General features: G+C 37.7%; 1 protein-coding gene across 2 annotated transcripts in view; it reads right to left on the bottom strand.

Moving 5' to 3' along the window:
* TGFBR2 (transforming growth factor beta receptor 2) overlaps positions 1-20,812 on the bottom strand; it is a 66,689-nt gene that overhangs the window by 24,065 nt on the left and 21,812 nt on the right. For both annotated transcript variants that reach the window (XM_026681338.2, XM_026681336.2), the window contains exons 3-4: positions 19,198-19,363; positions 9,056-9,246 (exon numbers count right to left, since the gene is read on the bottom strand). In XM_026681338.2, the coding sequence (XP_026537123.1) occupies positions 9,056-9,246; positions 19,198-19,363 (357 nt within the window). The remainder of the gene's footprint in view (positions 1-9,055; positions 9,247-19,197; positions 19,364-20,812) is intronic.

Below are 20,812 nucleotides of genomic sequence, written 5' to 3'. Positions count from 1 at the left end.
ACAAATAATACTGTATTCTTTAAATCATTATCCAAGGTATGAAACACGGTTTTGACAACTTATTTGACAAATTGGTTGTATTTATCATTATGACAAAAATAGCAATGAAATTATTGCAACTGGTTTTGATTAAAGTGTAATGAATTTTCCAGATTGGGAATATGAATATAAATGAAAGCGACAAAACTATTTCCTCCACTATTGTCTCTGATGTGACTATTACCAGATATTGGCTATTCATTGACACTGACTACTAGATAGTGGGAAATGTCTTCTCTGCTGAAACTGCAGTGTAATATATCCATAGAATTTTAATTTGAGGGATTATAATTATTTTATTTGATGTAAGTTAAATTATTAAAAGTGGCATATTTATTCTAGCTCCAATGAAATTATTAGATTTATTCACAGGGAAGAAGTGAATGCACATTCATTTATTAGAGTTAGATTGGTCATGGTATCACAAGAATTAAAAATACCTGATTGTGTTTGTTGCGTTTTTAGAATTTTTAACAATTAATAGTATTTGCTGATTTGCTGATTTTTTAAAAAAAAATATTGTTTTTTTTTATTAATTACATTTCTTAGTGCTTAATAAACATCATGCTTAACAATACTAATTATATTCTTAATTTCCACCCTTTTTTTCCAACCACTGGTAGAATAAATTCTATCCTGTGTCTTCTTTCTGCTTAATTTTCAATGTCAATATGTCCATTTCTGTATAATCTAGTATCTCTTTTATTATCTCTTCATCTTCTGGTGTTTCTTCATTTTTCCAATGTTGTATGAATATAATCTTCGCTGCTGTTACAATATGTAATATTAAATACATACTTTTCTAATTTTTCTGACATTATACCTAATGAAAACATTTTTAATAAGCTGCTGTCTTACTAAATATTGGACTAGGACCAGAGAGACTTAAGATGATCCATGACTTTGGATTGGGGCACTGTGTTATTTTGCAGTCTGTTCTGAAGAAGCACTTTATTTGAACCTTCAACAAAAAAAAAAAAGCCTCTTTGAAAATCCAAGCAGCCTTAATCGACATATCAGAGCTGCACAGCATGATTTTTCCACTCACAACTGCAATTTTAAGTTACTATAGATCTTACCTTTATATTCCTTCAAGCTCCAAAATATTTTTTTAAAGACTAAAAACTTAAGCAGCTCTAATATGCATACTTAGGAATAAGATTTAAGCATTAAGCAGATAATGCTTAATTTACTTATTAATCCGTGGAAAACTGCTATTCTGAAATCTATTGTGAAGTATAGCAATCCAGAACACAAATGATCTTTTATCAGGATAAGGGGTATCTGCTAGTTCTTCAGTTGTGGTCTTATTGTCTCTAATTGTTTGAAGCTGTCTTTCCTTACCCGGTAGTCTGTCAAAGTTTATTCATTTCTCAATGTGTTTCCATTTCACTATGTTCCTATTAACTTCTCATATACTTTCATTCTGAACTATTCTATTATCCATGAAGACGCTGCTAAGCACGTCAATGTGCATGTATTGTTTTCAGCTGAACATACAATTTTTCTCTTCTTACTAATATTTATTTGGACAGGTTAAACTAAAATCTAAAGCTGGCCTCTAAAACTAAACAAGCCACTGCACAGGAAATTATTTAAATTCCTTTCCTTTTGCTCTTTGCTTTTGCAATGCTTTCTTTGTGTTTACCTTTCTGTACACTTCTAAGCTTTTAAGCATTAAATTGGTTCACATTTGCTGTTTCAAAAGTTAACCAATAAAGAAAAACATTATGCTATTGTGGAAATGAAGTATATTCTTCAAAAATATAGGAAATCTATTCACAGTGTCTTAATTAATTGGCTCAATAGCTTCAAACATATAAATAACAAAACATTTGGTCAATTATGTTTAGGTAATTGCACTAGTATTCAGCACCATATATAAAAAAATTAATTTTTTAAAAATTAAATTAATTAAAAAATTTTTTTTTAAAAAAAATAATGTATCTGTGAAAAAACATACAATCAAAATGTAGACAATTAGGACTTTACACATTCAGAAAATGCACATGCTTTATCTTCCTCTGACTGAGTCAATTCAGACAGTACCTAGAAAACACAAATTAATTGTGTCTGTTATTAGTTTTCTTTATGTAGAAAAACTAAGGTAACCCAAAACTCTACTAAGCATATAATGCAATGAAAACATGAAGGTTTTATGTTCATGCTAAAAATATTAATGAAATGTCTCTGCCATTTCCTTAAAACAAACTATTTCTCATATCCAAGTTTATCTTATTCTCCTAATTTCAAAATAAGTAAATGTATTAATGAATATTGAAGCAAATAAAAAAAAAATTTATGTAGCATAATCTACAGTATATAACTAGATGAAAATTTTAAGCGTGCAATAAAAGAGGTATATTTCAGACTGAGGATTATTATGGAAATAATTGAAAATGAACAATATTTTAATGCCTATACATGACTGTGGGGTAAAGGCGACAGAATATTGGGTACACAACACCAAAATATAATGGTAAGTTGAAAGAATTTAGAAAATAATAATGAAAATATTTCAGGAACACTATATAACAGTCATAAGAAAAAGTTACCATGTATTTAGGGTTTGGGGTTAGGAAAAAAAGTGACCGAAAAGAAATATAAGAAATAAGTAAAAAAAATGCATGGCTTAGAGAAATTGAGCTATTTTTAAATTACTAAAACCTAGGGATCAGCATGCTAAATTGTGGATAGTTCCAGAAAGGTAAAAAGATAAATTTAATCAGTGTAATTTATTTAAGACACGGGGTATCAAACTCGAAGCGTCGTGTTGCCGTCACATGATGTTTTGTGATGTTTTTTCCTTTGTGGGGCTGTGGTCGGTATGGCTTATGCATGATGCATTCAGTCCATGGGCCGCCAGTTTGACACCTTTGATTTAAGATATATCAATGCTGTCAGTTTGATCTTTAAAAGCCTGGTTTAGGTTTTAAGTGTGGATATATGATTGACCTGTCATTATATACAAACTAATTTTTATGATGCTACTTAATAAATAATTATCTAGTCTGTTTTGTTTTCACTCTAAAGTAGCCTCATCCCAATCACTCACTTTCAGCTAGAGGAGGGTGATTTAATCTCAGACAGCATGCTGATTACAGACTATTAAAACCAGCACCACTGTTGCAATATACAACAATAAATGGACGCTTAATGTTGCAATGGTCAACCTTGTAGAAGTGCTGGATGGACAGTAATGTTGCTATGTGATAAAGTGCTGACTGTGTGGAAAAATACTGGCTGGAGAAACGAAAGTTATATGGGAAAAGAAAGTAATTGGGCAGGGCTAAGAGTGGAGGTGATAAGACCCCAGCAATGGTATAGTTTTTGCATTAGCATAATTATGTAGATTACCTTATAAGGAAAATTTCCTTGTTCCTGCTATGACGCTTGCAAGCAACCTAATAAAAGGAGGTACCTGCCCTTTGTTCAAGTGCCTTCATCCCGAGTAAACATTGTGTCCGTGTGTTTATTTATTTACCATGAGAGGCCCAGGGCTCTGAACTCAGACCCTGCCGTCGCCAGGGTGCGGGCAGCAAAAAGCCACACACCACCACTATGATAACTGGAAGGACAAGACAACAAGAAAATTTCATAAACAATAAAACTGGACGAAGCAGTCTTGTAGACCATTTAGTCAAATAGCTTAAATTTGTAGGAAATTCAGAGTTAGAGCATTCCAAACAATCTACTTGAAGGCCTTCTCCATTAAAAATGTTGAGGTCGTTGGCTTCATTGCCAAATTGCTGTTATCATTAAATATACATACTAACATTCAACCAAAAACCATCCATCTAAAAATTAAACCCATAAGATATTGCCTTGTCTATTTGGGTTTTTTTTAAATCAATAGTCTCACAAGTAAAGAATTTCTAACTCATTTAGAAAGAAATCTCTTAAGATCTCAGGGAGATTCTTAAATCATAAACCAGTACATGAAGCAGCTATTAATATTAGTGTCAATAATGTGGTTTTTATTAAATATTAAAAAAAACACCCACTGATGCTACTAGGAATTTTTTCATTATTATTCACTGTAACTGCTATATTTGTTCCCAATCACAACTGGTGAGAAATACATTTATTTAAAAAAAAGAAAAGAAAGTTGTGTAAGAATAAAAAGTAACCTGTAGGTTTGGTTATTATAATCTCTACTGATACTTTTTCTTTTTCTGAAAAATCATTTTGAAACAAAAATTGACTGCAGTGTAGATATATTTAAAATATACACAATTTAAAAAAATAATTCAATGCTTAAAACTACAGTATTTCTATAATAATAAAAATTTAATTATCTATGCCAGGGATGGGCAATTGATTTTCTCAATCAACTATATGAGAAACTAGGACTGTTGTGGGGATAGGGGGTGCTGCCCCACCATTGCTGCTCCAGTCCTTGCTGCTGCTCCCCACCACTGCTGCAGGCCAGATAGGCCCATAGGCCATAAATGCCCAAGATAGATCTACACTATTCTATAAAATTATATGGTGATTATGGTGATTAATTCACAGTTTTTATCAGGGAAAGATCTTATTGACTAGAATGACCTACTAATTTAGCTAAAAATATATCTAATAATTTAGCTATAAATAGGGACATATATTTCTTAAACATTGATGCTCTTATGAATAATGATCTGGTTATGTCTATAGAAATATCTTTTATTTTGACAGTACATTTTCCCCATACTTTTGATCATTAAAAGAAAAAGAAAATGTTCTCTTATTTCAAATGGAAACTGTTTTCTTGTGGCAAAAAGTTACATAAAGAGTGACTGAAAACATATTGGCAGGATATTTTGCTTTTAGACATTTTCCCACCAAGATGCCACCACAAAGTTCTAGTTTGTGCCTGCCAGCTTTTCCAATTTTATTTGGCAAATAGAATCCATAACCTATCATATGCTTCTCATTTTCAAATCCATTCCCTCTAAGCATCACAAAGACCCACCCTGCCTCAAGTGATTGTGCAAGTGACTCCCTCCGAGACAAAAAAGGATTCAAAATTTTGGCTTTTCAAAATCAGTAAGTTTGATCAATTTGATTAGTTAAAACTTATCTTTTCTTCACCTACCCAAATGTATGCTAGCTGAAAAATAAAAATTTACATAAGATCAGGACTTTACAGCTTCATTCTATCCATTTTAAGTAGTTTTAAATGAAACTTCCTTGTAAGCTCTCAATAACTGGCATTACTGACCAATCATATTTAAATAGGGAGAAATAAGCCTTTAGATACCAAGTATAGCAAAGTTGACTTCCAAAATATTAAGGATGACAGTTATTTAAACTAAATTGTCTGTATTTAAAAACTGTTTCATTAGAAGCTAGTGTCTAGTCTCTTTAAAATTAGATCCTGCTGCTGGATTCATAATTTTTTTCTTTGGCCCCAAACAAATATGTCTTGTATGTAGAAATATGTTCCTACATAAATCAGGGTTTTAATTATTGCAGGATATTCTCTAGTTGTCTGGGGAACAGTGGACCAGCTGGTCATGATGTTCTGTTCAGCGTTAAACACAGACAGGAAACCACATGTCTGATACTGTAAAAATAATTTGTCTTCCTGCCAGAGCTAAGCAGACAAGCAAATTAAACAGGATTATTTTCATTTAAAAGAACACTAATCCACAACAATAAAAACCAAATGACGACACATCAACTGGGTATGTAGTGTAAAGTTACAAAAGGAACCTTTGGATTTTAACTGAATGTACTCCTAATAGTCTTGTGAATTCTAAATTTGGATAAATATTTTTGAATTTTTCCAATAAAAGGCAACAGTGAAGAGATAGAATGCTGGGTTCTATTTTTTTTCCTTAGTGAAGGAAGAATGAGTTCAGTTTATAGGTCAAGCAAAGAAACATCTGCCACTCTGCAAATTTTAATATGTATTCATATATAAGGCCTCACTCAACAGCAGAATAGAATGACACAATTTCTAAAGACCAGTTGCTGGGCCTATGGCGAACTAATAGAGCTTTGAGGCCTTCTTAAAATCAAGATTCTAGGTTCCAGTTGCTTAGAAGTCTGGTTGTTGTCCTTACCTAACCATTTACCTCAAGTCTGTTCATGTCTGACTACTAGATTTTATTTCTATTAACCTAAGTTTCATTTTAAATGTTACAGACTCAAATGGAACTCTCTAAAGGCATACTTTTTCCCATTAAAACTGTATTAAGTCTTATAAAAAGTTATACAGATTATCACTCTAAAATAGCACTATCAGTTCTTTGGCATTTTTGTAAAACAAAATACTCTTACTAGATTGATTACTTCATTTTAAGCAATGAATCAGGAAATATTAATCATTCATTTATTTTTATACACACACATACACACACACACACACACAAAAAAACCACAAGGTGGAAAATATGTTCAAATTAGGATATGCAAAAGAAATGTGGCTAGCATGTCTATTATCTAAATTTTAACTTAATGTGTTAAGATAGAAAGCAAATAGATCATTCCCTAGGCAAAAACTGGCATCAATTTGGGGAAATTATGACTAATATTCTACAAGTAATCCTCAACTTACAATAACTGAAATTTCTGTTCCTAAGCAATCTATTTATAAAGTACAACCACATCATTTAACAAAAATAATTCTTGAAGTCACAGTTGCCCTCATTTACTGAATCCCAAGATTGTTGCCTAACGACTTTCCAAACCACATCAGTGAATTGACAGGTGGGTCACAAATAGGCTGGTAAGCAAGTAAATGGCTGCTGGCAGTTGGGAGTGGCGGGGGGCAAGCATGTATGTAGGGAGATGCAGCATGGCTCAGAAAGTGTGCGCAGGGGTCCAAGAGAGGAACAGCAAGTCTTCGAAGAGTGACCAGAGATATGCAAGGGTGTGAGGAAGCATGATGATGGCCAGGATGGGGATGTGAGGAAAGTCAATGAGCTTAAGGGCTTATGTGGGAATGGTGAGGATGTGAAGGATACACAGTAAGGATTGGGAGGGTACATGGTGGTATAAGTGAAAGAGAAAACCATGGCAAGGATCGGAGAGGATGTGGGGCTTATTTGACTTCTATTAGTTATTGACTATCAGTACTGAAATATTATTACATCAAGAAAGCAAGTTAAAATATCAGGAAAATATTTTGGCCCTATGACAGTCTCAATTGGTGTTTATTGATTACACAACATTTGGGATTTTACACATACGTAGTAATTAGTTCACAACTCACAGTTAAAGATCTGCAATAATATTATAATACGGAGACAGAATGCAAGTGAGATATATCTGCTCAGTTCTCCAAACTGCCAAATAATCAAGGAGCCCAACTGCTTTAGTTAAGAGAAAATAGCTTTAAGAAACTTTATTTAGTATTTGGGATATAGCATTTTAGATGTCCATCTTCTAAATGCACATTTTTAAATGCTTACATTTTGCATGTTGAAAAATGCTATTTGAATACTAAATCACCATTCCAGTATATTCAAAATAGAACTTTCTATTTTTGTCTAAATGTCTCTACATCATACAACATGTATATTTATCACACAAAAATAATTGTCTGTGTTACTATTTATCCTGTTGTATAACAAATAGACTTGATTGTATGTATTTAATGCCAAGGTTTGGTTCATCTCCTTTCATAAAAATGCAACCCCATGGCTATTCTTCTGTACCTTCCTGTTTTTTCTCCAACTATTTTCTCCTTTGTGATTTTCCACATCAGCCAATTGTTGTGGGACCATGTTATTTCTTCAAACCACTCTGATTGTGCAATGGCTCTCAAATAAATAAAGTGATTTCTATTTACCACTAAATCCAGTTCAAACTCTATCTTTTATACTATTTCAAGACTATTATTTACTTATTTGCTCTGTATGCCATTTTTTGTTTTTGTTTTTAAAATATCTGCAAACCTACCCTGAAAATGAAAAATGATTTGATATTATATCCTCTTTTTAATTGTGGTATGATCCTTGCTTAATTAACTTTTCCACCAGAAGTCACAAGATAACACCTTTTCTCCCAAGGATTGACTAGATCTGCATGTTTTCCATAACTCTTTTAACAATGCTTTATTAATAATAATGTTGCATGCACACAATTATTCATGTGAGTAAAACAGAGAAAAGGAAAGGACAACATTTTTTTCCAAAGTGTGATGGAAATTTGGAATATAATTAATACTTATATTCAGGACAATTAACATATAGTTAAATTTTCAATCACTCTATAATTCAAAATAATTTTTTTTAGAAAGAAATGCCATACGAAGAAAATAATGAATATGTTCATTTATACATTTATTGAGAATTACAGAAGAAGCTAAGCTACTTCAATAAAAACTGCTCAAAACAGCTGGCCAACAATTGATATGGATTTATTGCCAAATCGCTTATCCAAACAAGTGTAATATATCTTTATTTATGAAGATATAATTATTAGCTTGGACTCACTGAGTCAAAAGCAAAATATCTCACTACCAATAGTAGTCACTTTCTGGATGTCACTAAAATCTTTATAATGGAAGGCAATGCTTCTTGTAAATAGCATATAATTCAGGGATGATAGCGTTCTACAATCTCAAAAGATGAATTCAAATAATGTAATGGGAATAAACTGGTACTTTTTAAATTCTATTATTTAATCTCCCAGGATTTTTTGCCTTCCTTCCCTTTCTACAAAGATTTGGGATTAATAATTTTCAGAACTAATGTCTAGTTAATATTTGATAAGGTGGTAAATATATATATTCCATACATATAACAATAATGAGGTCATAGAGAACTGTCTGTCAGAATCTATTGAATGAGAATGTTTCCTTCAATTATTATTTTATGAATAATTCTACTATTGCTACTTTGGAGGAAAATATAATAATCAGAAATCTTTTGATCTGTAAGTTTACTATGCAAATTGCACGGAATATTTCACAATTTATTGACTTATTAAAGCAACCATTCTCTCACTTCGGGATCTTTATCAACTGGACAATCCTGGGCAAAAAATGGACCCATGTATAAAATGAAATACAATACACACTTACTTTCTGAAAAAATAATTTCATCATTGCATTCATCATCTTTGCAGGAACACATATATAGCAATCCTCCAGCACCTTTCTTCTCTTTCATGAAGCATTTTTTTGAATTGACATCATCCAATCTGTATCCATGGAGTTCTAGTGTAGGATCATGGCATATTGTTTCTAGAGTTACGTTCCCATTATACTTTCTCCTAAAAAATGGTGGAAAATTAAAAAAAAAAAGTACAAATATTTCTTTCTAAAGAAAGACAATTGGAAATGGGGTTATACAGAATAAAAAAATAATTGCACCAAAATTAAATTTCAGGAAAGGTTTAAGGTGCTATAATTACAACATTTCTATAATAATTACTGCAGTAATTTAAACAGCATTAAATTGTCTGAAATAGAAAGTACAATGTTATCTTCCATCACAGTATATCTATTTACTGAAATAGTTGTCTTGCATAGATCTGTACAGTGTTGAATCATCTTGGGAACCATTTTTGAGGAATGGCTAGTTATACAAAATAAAAGTTATCAGAAATAGCTTGTATTTATTCAGCTTATTAAACAATTCAAATAAACATAACAAATGAATCATCAAGACAAAAGTAGCTTACTAGTTAGTCATTCATAGTCTGCATTGTGATTTATTAGATGGTCACCTACTTTTCTTTCAATAGCAGATGAGAGGATTAGTAAATCTTTCATGGACCATAATAAATGGATACAGGCAATATTAGCTTGGTAAGGTATAAGGTGTACATCCTAACATATTCAACAATGATGTAATAACCTCCAGGTGCATATCCTTATACATGAATTGTTTTACTGTGAAATGAAATTAGCCAGAATCACCTTACTTCATCATAATGTACCTTAGTTAGCACTATGAAAGCCAACAACTGAACTGAGAATGTGAATTTGGAATCACTGATTATGCACAAATAGTTGTAATATTGTATGTGTGTGTCATGAGTTGTTTATAAAAAAGTAAAATAGAGATAAAAATCTAAAACAAAGATTGTCCCAGAAGCTTGGAGGAACATCTTGTGGTATCTAAGATATACAAATGTGTATCTACAATATTTTATTCATGTTAGGAAGATTGCATAATGAACTTGATAGAAATGGCAGATAGGGAGAGTAAGAACATAATACACGACCCATCTCAATCTGCCATCTTTATATAATACACGATCCATCTCAATCTGCCATCTTTAGATCATCCTATAAAGCTTATTATCAAAGTTCTTCTTAATGTACACATTGGAAAACTAATCAATACTGCTGCAACAAGCCAGTATTTTAAAGGCAATTTAATATCATTGGCTTGTTTCAAATCTTGTAACATTAATTTCTAATACAGATGGAACCAAAACTTGATGCTAATTAGAAGTCTCCCAGTTTAATTATGTTGTGAGAATTGTAGAAGTCAAAAATACTTCCTCATACCTACTTATTAAGCCATATGATAATCTAAACCAGATCAATGCATTTTAATTAAATCTTGTTGAACATCTTTTAAACTTCCATACAGCTTTCAGACACAGAATCTATTATAGCTTGTACGGTTCTGTGTTTATAGTGAGCCATACAAGAGTGAATTTAAATAGACTTAATATATTCTAATCAAATCTGGTCTATAGTGACTATCTTTTGAAGAGATTATATGCGGCCTTGCTCCGCATTTGGAAGGCTTCCCACTGGGTGGTCGAATGCATCAAGAAAGACACCAGGCTGGTTCTATCTTGGGTGAGCTGCCCCGATCACGAGCTCGGGAAGCTCTTTTATTAAAAACACATAGTGATACGTCATAAGCGGTGAACTCTATCCAATCATTATGTTACATGAGTAGGAATGTTAGTGGACACATAGTAGCATCAAATCACAGTGTTAGATGGTCAGTTTAGAAGGTACAAAGTAGCAAATCAGCGCCTGCAGTCCAGTTAGCAGCTCATGGTGTCGTGTTGCTGATTGATGTTCTTTGTTCCTGGTACATGTTTTCAGCCTACGTGAGGCCTGGCATGTACCGAAACTGTTGAAGCTGATTTATTACTGCATCTCCTCTGTTTTAGTTTTATATGGAGGAAATTCTTCTGGATCTTCGTCATTGCCCATGCAAAAACTTGTGCGAGCGCACGCATCAGGGTCTTCTGAGGGTATGAGTTTGTACAGAGGTTCCTTTGCCCAGAGGGCATTAACCTGTGCAATAGCGCGCTTTTCAGCTAACAAGGACAGACTATTGGATATAGTGCGAATAAAAATTGGTAACACACATGGAAGAATAACGCATCCTGCAGCAATCATACCTATGAGAGCTACTATGGCTTGTAATCCTGGTAGTTTTGGGAACCAGGAACTAAAAATATTTTTAAGATTAATACCTTGCCATACTTGATTAGGACTATAGGTTAATTGTCGCATCTCAGTTGTTAATTGTGCTACTACTTTGCCAACTTTATCAATTTGAAGACAACAATTCGTGAGATTGAACCTACCACACACCCCTCCTTCTTTGGCTAGTATGTAATCTAAAGCTAAGCGATTTTGGTAGACAGCTGTGCGTAATTTGTCTGTAGCAGTCGCTAGAGTGTTTAGAGCCTTATCTATTCGTTGGCCTGCTAAATCTAAAACAGCTTGTAAACGAATGATTCTATTAATCATGTATATGGGGGTTCTATACCCATAGGACCCATCTTGGGCCCAAGTGGCCATAACTTAGGTGCAGACGATTCTTTCTGATGTCCAGGTATCCCCTGTATATTCTGATTGACAGGGGAAGCCTGCAAAGGCATTATCGGTGTCTCTTTTCTTGCGGGATAATGTATCATACACAGGGATGCTTAGTTCTTGCTTAATGGAGATCGGTAGGAGAAAAAAGGAAGGTCTTATCCACCCCAATACACATGATCCTTGCCAATCTGCTGGAAGGGATGGATAGGCTAGGTTACCACAAATCCAATACATATTATTTGGGGCTGTCCAGTCTTGGGAAGATGTGTCATTGAGATAAGGGAGGAGGGAGGTGTTGAATTTAGCAGGTGTGGTGGTAGCATTGTCAGGTGCTGTCCAAATCTGGTAGGAGTTATCCCATGTACCTAAGCAAAGGAGGTGTCCTACTGGAGTGGACCCATTTCGGGAAAAGCAGTTTCTACCAATTAAGTTGGTGGTAATTGTCCAGATAAGCGGATCGGAAATTGTTCTAGCTGTTGTTTCCTATAGAAGACATGTTATTGAACAGTGATGGTGAGGCTTCTAAGGCTTGCCACGGCCATTGTTCCCCTGTGGTGGTTCCCCCACAGACAAAACAATTGGTTATTGCAAGTTGTTTTGCAATTTTTTCTGCCATATCCATGAACAAGTTTTTTGCAATAACACTAGTATCAGGGGCTTTATCTAATTTCCTTAAATTATTATATACCGACCAGCCTAACGATGTTTCCTTACCTTCATATATTATTTCAGTTTTTATGGTAATGTGTTTGGATCCGACCCTGTGCCATCGATCCCTATACCATAAGTATCCAAGGCAGGGTGTTGTCTGGAGATGGTGATTTCTACCTTATTGTCTGTGGTAGACCCTGATATTCGTTTGAAATGTGATAGATGATTGCAGCCTGAGTACCCTCCCCCGGTATAATCAGACACAAGACCAACCTGAGCACTCGATGGAACCTCCACAAGGGATCCATTGATTGGGGTTCCCTATGGCCCAGTTAATGGGCCTAGGACACAAATATTTATGATTGTGGGCGTACGTTGTTTTCCAGTCCACCGACCCGCATGAATGTCCCCCTGGTTTGGAACAAGCAACACAAACATCAAAGGTTAAAACAGTTGGGTTAGTACCATCCTTGAGCACGATGGTGTGGTTTAGGTAATAAAGTTTTCCCTCCTCCTCAGGATCAGATCTGCCAGAGGTTCTTGGAAGTCCCGCCCATAAGGTAACGTTGAGACGTACAGCCGTCTTGGGATCGTAGCAAATGGTTTTTGAGTTCATCTTACATAGGTGGTACAAGATTCCGTTGTTTTGGCAAGTTCTTCCGGTAGGAAGGCACTTCTGCGGTTGTTGGGTATGGTAGATGAGAGTTAGTTGAGTGAGGCCTGCTTGTGTGGTTTTGATCAGGCAGGGGGCATAGCCATCTGACGCGCTGGTGAGGTTCTGCGATCTCTTAACCCGATGGAGAAAGGGGGGGGCCTGAACATGAATGTCAGGCTGATTCGCGAATTGGCTGTGATGACGACGAGGTGAATGGGGTCTGAGGACTGTCCAGGAGTCATAAATGTTACGTATGGAATCATAGAGGCGTCGACCGGAACAATAATAGGTGGTGGCACTAGGACGAAGTATGAGGAGTGTAGTCCGAGGAGGGTGTTCAAAGGTGTTGATCTGGAAAGAAGCATTGCTGGAGATACGGACCCACGGCTGAGGGAGTGTTGACCATCTGAGATAGGGGGGAAAATGTCCCCAGATGCGGTGCAGGTCAACAGGAGGGGAGTACCTGGCGTGAAGTATGTCACTCGAGACGGAATGGAGACCTTGGAGGCATGTGCGGCAAGAAGGAGGAAGAGGGTCGGCAAGGCAACGGGACGAATCATGTTGATATGTCTGCAGGTGGTGATTTTTCTACCTTGGGGTGGTATGGTCTGACGTGTCGTCCAGGAACCCACAGGACACGATCTGGAAGCTGGATAGCTGCGTAGCCACGACCCCAGGTGATGAGACCAGCAGGGCCCTTCCAAGTAGGGTCTGGCAGTTGGCGGTGGTATACCTGTGGTTTGGGAGAATCAGGGGAAGGGGGGAGGAAAAATGTCGCTCCGCTGCCATCATAGCAGGGGTGCCGGAGAGATTGAGGAAGTTGAGTGTATAAAGACAGAGATTAAGGGTGTCTTGCATCGCCGGGAGGCCAAGGGGTTTTTTCCCTTTGATCAAATGTCGTTCTAACGCTGTTTTTAGTGTTAGGTTGGCTCTCTCTACCAGGGCTTGTCCTTGACTGTTATAAGGGATCCCAAATTTGTGGGTAATTTGCCACAGCGCAAAATTCTGACATAGCTGTGCTAGTGTATGCAGGACCATTATCAGTTTTTATTTCATTTGGGCGTCCCAACGATGCAAAGGTGCGAATGCAATGGTTGATGACATGTTTGGAGGCTTCTCCTCTTTGCGGGGTCGCCATTATAAACCCTGAATAAGTATCAATTGTGACATGCAGATACTTCCAGGGGGCAAATGGAGGAAACTGAGTAACGTCCATTTGCCATATTTCACAGGCTTTCAACCCGCGGGGATTTACCCCTAAGGGAATGGAATGGGCTTGTTGACTGCAGGTGGGGCACTGCTGTCTAATGGCTGAGGCTTCGGCCATAGTAAGTTTGAAATGTTTCATGAGAGCTTTAGTGTTTTGATGGAAGTATGAATGGCTCTCCCAAGGAGTTAATGTGTGTGAGGTCATGATACCTGCAGCCGCTTGATCAGCCACATCATTGCCTTCCTGGAGAATTCCTGGAAAGGGTTGGTGGCTGCGAATGTGTGCTACAAAGAGGTGGTGCTGGCGCTGTGCAACAAGGCGTTGCAATGTAACAAAAAGAGAGAGGAGGTTTTTATCAATAGCGGGAGAGAGGTAAGAATCGTGAATAGTAGAGACTATTTGGGTAACATATAGGCTGTCTAAGATCAAGTTGAGGGGTTTGTTAAAATTCTGGAGGACTAATATGGTTGCAGCAAGCTCAGCCCTTTGTGGCGATGTCTGCACAGGGGTGGTTTTAGTGTGCCACACCCCATTCCTTTGCCAAGCGCATGCCCCTTGTTCCCTACTGCCATCAGCAAATATAGTCAAAGCATTGACCAAAGGTTCTTTGCTGATGGGAGAGGAGAAAGAGATGGGTATTGTCCGAATGATTTGAAAACGTGGATCAGCGGGCGGGTGGCAGGAAACTAGTCCAGGCCAGTCGGCTAAGGCAAACTGAATTTCCTGGGAGTTTTGGAATAGAGATTCCCATATTTATAGCGAAAAAGGGATAAAAAGTGTGGAGACATCTATTCCCATAAGCAATTTTGCACAGCTCCTGCCTTTTATGATCAATTGAGCCAATTGAGCTGATTTGGAAGTGATGGAGCATCGTGGCGTATGGGAAAGATGGATCCACTCTATGATGTGGAGTTTTTGGTCCTTTTGAGTTACTGCTGCGGTCATAAGCCTCGGGGTGGCTAAAATGACCATATCTAGAGGAGTATTGGCAGCAGCTCTGTCTACCCATATTTTTCGAATATTCTCTTCTATTTGAGTTATTGCTTGAAGTTGAGGTTGCTGCAAGGATATTATGTCAGCAGGCTTTTTTCCCCAGGTAAGGGCTTCAAACAATGGAGAAAGAATATCAGTGGTTAAAGACAGGAAAGGTCGAGCCCAGTTTACAGTACCCAGATATTGCTGAAGTTGAACCAGGGTGGGTTGAGAAGGTAGAGACAGAGAGGGGAGTGAAGGATAGGCAGTAGTTGAAAGCATTTTATAGCCCAGATATGCATATGGAGTTAGTACTTGTACCTTTTCAGGTGCTATATGCAAACCTCCTTTTGCAAGAACGGCTTTCAGGAAGGAAAATGAAGTGAATACCGTACCCGGTGGGCCAGGAGTGGCAACAAGGATATCGTCCATGTAGTGATACACCAGAAATTGTGGAAAAGCAGAACGATAGGGTAGCAGGACATTATTGACATAGTGTTGACACATGGTGGGGCTATTGAGCATACCTTGGGGTAGGACTTTCCACTGAAAGCGGGAGGAGGGAGAGGAGTTGTTTAAACGAGGTAGTGTAAAAGCGAATAAGGCGCGATCTTGTTCATGCAAGGGGATAGAAAAAAAAGCAGTCCTTTAAATCTATGACCATGAGATCAAATTTTTCAGGGATGATGTTGGGATTTGGAAAACCACATTGTAACGCCCCCATTGGTTTTATTATTGTATTGACGGCTCTTAGATCATGCAAGAGCCTCCATTTTCCTGACTTTTTCTTTATGACAAAAATGGGGGTGTTATATGGGCTGACAGATGGTTCAACGTGCCCTTTGACAATTTGGTCTTGGACAAGTGATTGCAGGGCCTCTAGTTTGTCTATCGTGAGGGGCCATTGATCGTGAGGGGCCATTGACAGGTTCTGTGGTTTTTAATTGTAGCCGCAGTGGAATTCTAGCAAAAGATTCCATTAATCGATAATGAGTTTTGCGTTAAGTTGAGACATAAGATCACGGCCCCACAGGTTAGTATGTAGCGGAAGAACCAAGGGTTGGAGGTAGGCAGTGCGAGAAATATCAGAGGAACTCACCGGTAGCCAGTGTTTGCTACGGTGGGCGTGCTGAACTCCTCCCACTCCCCAAACGGCTGGGGCAGTTTCCAAAGGCCAATCGTCCAGCCACTCAGCCGTTCGGATGACACTTATGTCAGCTCCAGTATCTAAGAGACCCGAAAAGGCTTTGTCACGGATTGTGAATTGTAACACAGGCCTGGCATGTTCCACCATTTGATGGACAGTAAATGCCCAAGCATCAGCCGTTTTAACAGGTACCGGAACAGCGGTTGCCACTAGTTCTCCCTTGCTAAATTTTGTGGGAGTATTTCCAATTACCGCCATGGCCACTGAGGAAAAGTCATCGGAATCTCTCAGAAACGGAGATGCAATGATTCCCCTTGCCATGAGGTCTCGGATGGGATAAATTATGAGGGGTGTCATGGCAGGAGGGATCGTTTTCAGGTGTGTGGGAAGAAAGTACACAGTGCCTGGAATATCGATTTCCATATCTTCGGAGGCAATTAGTTGGAAAGACATGGAGTCAGCCTTTGGAGCGGGGCTGGCTGATCGCCCCTCTTCTAGTTTCCCTGCAGCTGAGGAATGTTGCTGCGACACTGGTTTGCCCAGTGGTACCCTTTCTTGCACCTTGGGCATATCGTTTTAGGCTTGGTGTTGTTTTGTGTATTGTCCCTGGCTCTACATTGTGCTTTGAAGTGGCCTGGCTTCCCACAATTGAAGCAGTTTCCGGCCGGCCTGTTTTGAGAACCTGCTTGCTGCAAGGCCATGGCCAGATGCTCCATATTGTAGGAGACAGTTCCCACGATTCTGCAAGCTTTTAGATAGTCCGAGAGGGAAGCCCCCCCTCGGGCAGATAGAGGCTGCAGAATTCTCTTGCAATCCTCATTTGCATTTTCAACGGCCAGTTTCAACAGAAGCTCTTTACGGGCTTCTTCATTCGAGATTTGTCTCTGAATGGCCTTCTGAAGTTCCTCTATGAACTCAGCATAAGGCTGATGTGAGCCTTGAGTGATTTTTGAAAAAGATCCTATGATGCCAAAGGTAGGATCATCGACTTTGTCAAGGGCTTTGACCGCTATGATACTGATAAGGGCAAGAGTATGCTGTGGGAGAGCCATCTGAGCTGTTAAGTCCGTAAATCGGCCCGTACCGAAAATTTGATCCGCTCTCGCGGCCGCGCCACGATCGCGGGCAAATCTCTCGGCTTCGGCGCGGAAGTCTGATTCCCAAACAACATACTGCGGTCCTGTCAGTACCATATGGAAAAGATCTTTCCAATCTTGGGGTAACATAAAAAGAAGGTGCTGATGGTGTTAATGAAGCCTCTGACATATGGTGCCTGGATGCCATACATGGCCACAGCTTGTTTTAAATCTCTGATTAATTTCATGGGTAAAGGTTCAAGTCTAGGCACCAAATTTCCGGCTCCATCCCCTATATATTCAACAGGACAGAGAGCTCCTCCAGGGTAAGAGAGCCCTCCCTGCGTCCCCGCGCCATGGCTTGCGCGATCGCTCCCATGGGTGTCTGATCCTCCGTTGGATTTGAGTTAGGAGGACTCGTGGGTTCAGGAGCAGTGGGGGAGGAAGCTTCTAACGGGAGAGCGTCCTTAGTCTTGGTTTTGGCTGTATAAGGAGGAGGACCCTCCTTAGGGGAGGGGGCATTGGTCAGTACTAAACCATGGATTTTTAAACATTCCATGACTATTCGCCATGTGGTCAGAATCTTTGGTGGAGCCCTGGGATTATTATGAAAATAGTCACCCAAACGTTGCCATGTGGAGACTTTCAAGGACCCTTTCTCCGGATAAGCCAAACATTGTGTGTAAATGTAAGTCAAAAGGGTAATAAGGTCCTTCTTTGTTGGAACCGGGAGCGTTTTGCCCTGATTCCTAAGAATAAGAATTGAGCTCTTCGTTAATTCTCCTAAATCCTGCAAATGTGCTATCTGCGCTTTGGAGAACTTTCCGCCCATACTCACCTGAAGGGAGGATGTCTTCTTTGCAGAAGATTCCTGGGGAGGGATCCGTGACACGAGACGGCGTCCCTGGGTTGCAACTGGCTCGTCCGGCCGGGTGAGATAGGCAGTCGAAGACAGACGCACCCGTTTCTTTTAACGGATCATGTCGGGGTCACCAGATGCGGCCTTGCTCCGCATTTGGAAGGCTTCCCACTGGGTGGTCGAATGCATCAAGAAAGACACCAGGCTGGTTCTATCTCGGGTGAGCTGCCCCGATCACAAGCTCGGGAAGCTCTTTTATTAAAAACACATAGTGATACGTCATAAGCGGTGAACTCTATCCAATCATTATGTTACATGAGTAGGAATGTTAGTGGACACATAGTAGCATCAAATCACAGTGTTAGATGGTCAGTTTAGAAGGTACAAAGTAGCAAATCAGCGCCTGCAGTCCAGTTAGCAGCTCATAGTGTCGTGTTGCTGATTGATGTTCTTTGTTCCTGGTACATGTTTTCAGCCTACGTGAGGCCTGGCATGTACCGAAACTGTTGAAGCTGATTTATTACTGCAATTATATTCTAACTCATCTGCTTTGCTTCTGTTTCCAAAAGAACTGGAACTTGCTATTAGATGTCTGAATGTTAGATCATAACGACATAGGCCCCCTTCTTCGGAATGATACATTTGTTTAATTTTGCAAGAAAATTATGCTCATGCAATATAAGAAGTAAGAATTTCAATATATTACATTGAAATGAATTGAAGCTTGGTTTTATTCCGAAAACTGACATAATAATCAAAAAGTATAGTGGAAGTTAGAGACAAATTTAAAATGAAACAAAACCCAACCCAATAAATCAAATGCCAATTCTTGCACATAGATACAATGTACTTACCAAACAGCTGCACAGATTTCATTTTTGTGTTCACAAATAGAAGTGATGTTGCAGTTACTGCAACAATGACCTTCATTGGTACAGGTTGTCAATTTAACATCACAAAATTTGCACAGTTTTCTCATTTTGAATCCATCACTGAAGAGGTTATGTTCACGATATTCAGCTACAAAGGAAATAGATAGATAGATAGATAGACAGATAGATAGATAACAAAGAATATATTAAAATACACTTTATTTGCCAAATTATATTTTAATATGTAATTATATTTTAATGTATTATTATGAACAATATTTTTGTATCAGAAACAATTTTTGCAATTTTTAATCTATGCATGTTTTGCCAGAAGCTAAGTAACTAAAATTGTAGAACTCTACATACTAAAACTTGTTGAGTAATCTGTCTTTGATAGTTAGTGAGTACATTCAGATCTGATATTCTTCCAGATACCATTCCCAAAATGCTGTTTTGGAGAGAAAGATAATAATCAAAAATCATTTGATTAGTAATTTTATCAAGCCATTTGAAGTAATTATTTTACTGTTTTAACATTCTGGTAACAAGAGAGTAATGATTATTTTAATACTAACTGATAAGAGAGAAATATCAACCTAACATACTGGACTAGAAAACTGCCTAATTTCTTTTTCGGGAAAAAAACCCTAGACATACATTTAATTTTTATTGGAATAGATACAAATAAGGGAAGAATCTTCCTGCAAGCAACCACTGTAATCACAATATCCACAGGAAACGTAGTCATTAATTTGGAAATTATTTGTTTTCTTTATCATATTTTCTCTTAAATATTACATGTATTAATATCATAGCAGTGATAGTTTAAAGCTAGTTTTAAAAACTCCTATTTTCATGGCAACAGACATTTATTTATAAATGCAAAGAGAACAGAAACCACAAAGATATTTTTAATGCTGATTTTGCTTGTTTTTCTAATATTTCTATTATATATTTATCAACCTCAACCTTTTTTATAAGGAAATGTGTCTACAGATCTTTAAACACAAGTAAGCAGTAATAAGGCTTACTAAAGATTGCTCTTATTGAAGAAATAACAATAATCTATGTATTTCTTCTAAACTATGGGATTTCCCTGTGTTGATGAATATATCACAAAGAGACAACTAATTTACACTCAGTAAACAATGCAATATTTGTGTGTGTATGTTTCTGCTTTTTATGTATAAAAAGTATAAGCAATTTTGCTGATTTATGAACCTACTGAGATTATTCACACATATCTAGATAAAGTGGAATGCAAAATAAGCAGAAGTATTCAGCCGGTTCAGTATTCTATGTACTGTGTTTCTCAGAAAACAAGACCCACCTTAATAATAAGCCAATCCTAAATTTTTGGGGGATGGCAATAATATACCCCTACCCCAAAAATAAGCCTGGGGAATGGGCATGGCCAGCATGAGTGTGGCATTGGTACGGGAGGGGGGGGCAACTGTTCAGCTGCAGAGAGGGGCAAAAGTCATTCTGCGCTGAAGCAGAATGCCTGCCCATTGCTAGCAGGATGGAATGGTGCAATCAGGTCATGCCAGGAATAGTTCAAATTGGTTCAGAGCTGTGGCCTGTTGTCTGACACCAG

The sequence above is a fragment of the Notechis scutatus genome, chromosome Z (genome assembly GCF_049901735.1).
Source record: "Notechis scutatus isolate UNSWTSFEM ecotype Mainland chromosome Z, rNotScu1.2, whole genome shotgun sequence".
Classification (NCBI taxonomy): domain Eukaryota; kingdom Metazoa; phylum Chordata; class Lepidosauria; order Squamata; family Elapidae; genus Notechis; species Notechis scutatus.
The sequence above is the reverse complement of the archived record's forward strand: the minus strand, read 5'-3'. Positions and strand labels throughout refer to the sequence as shown.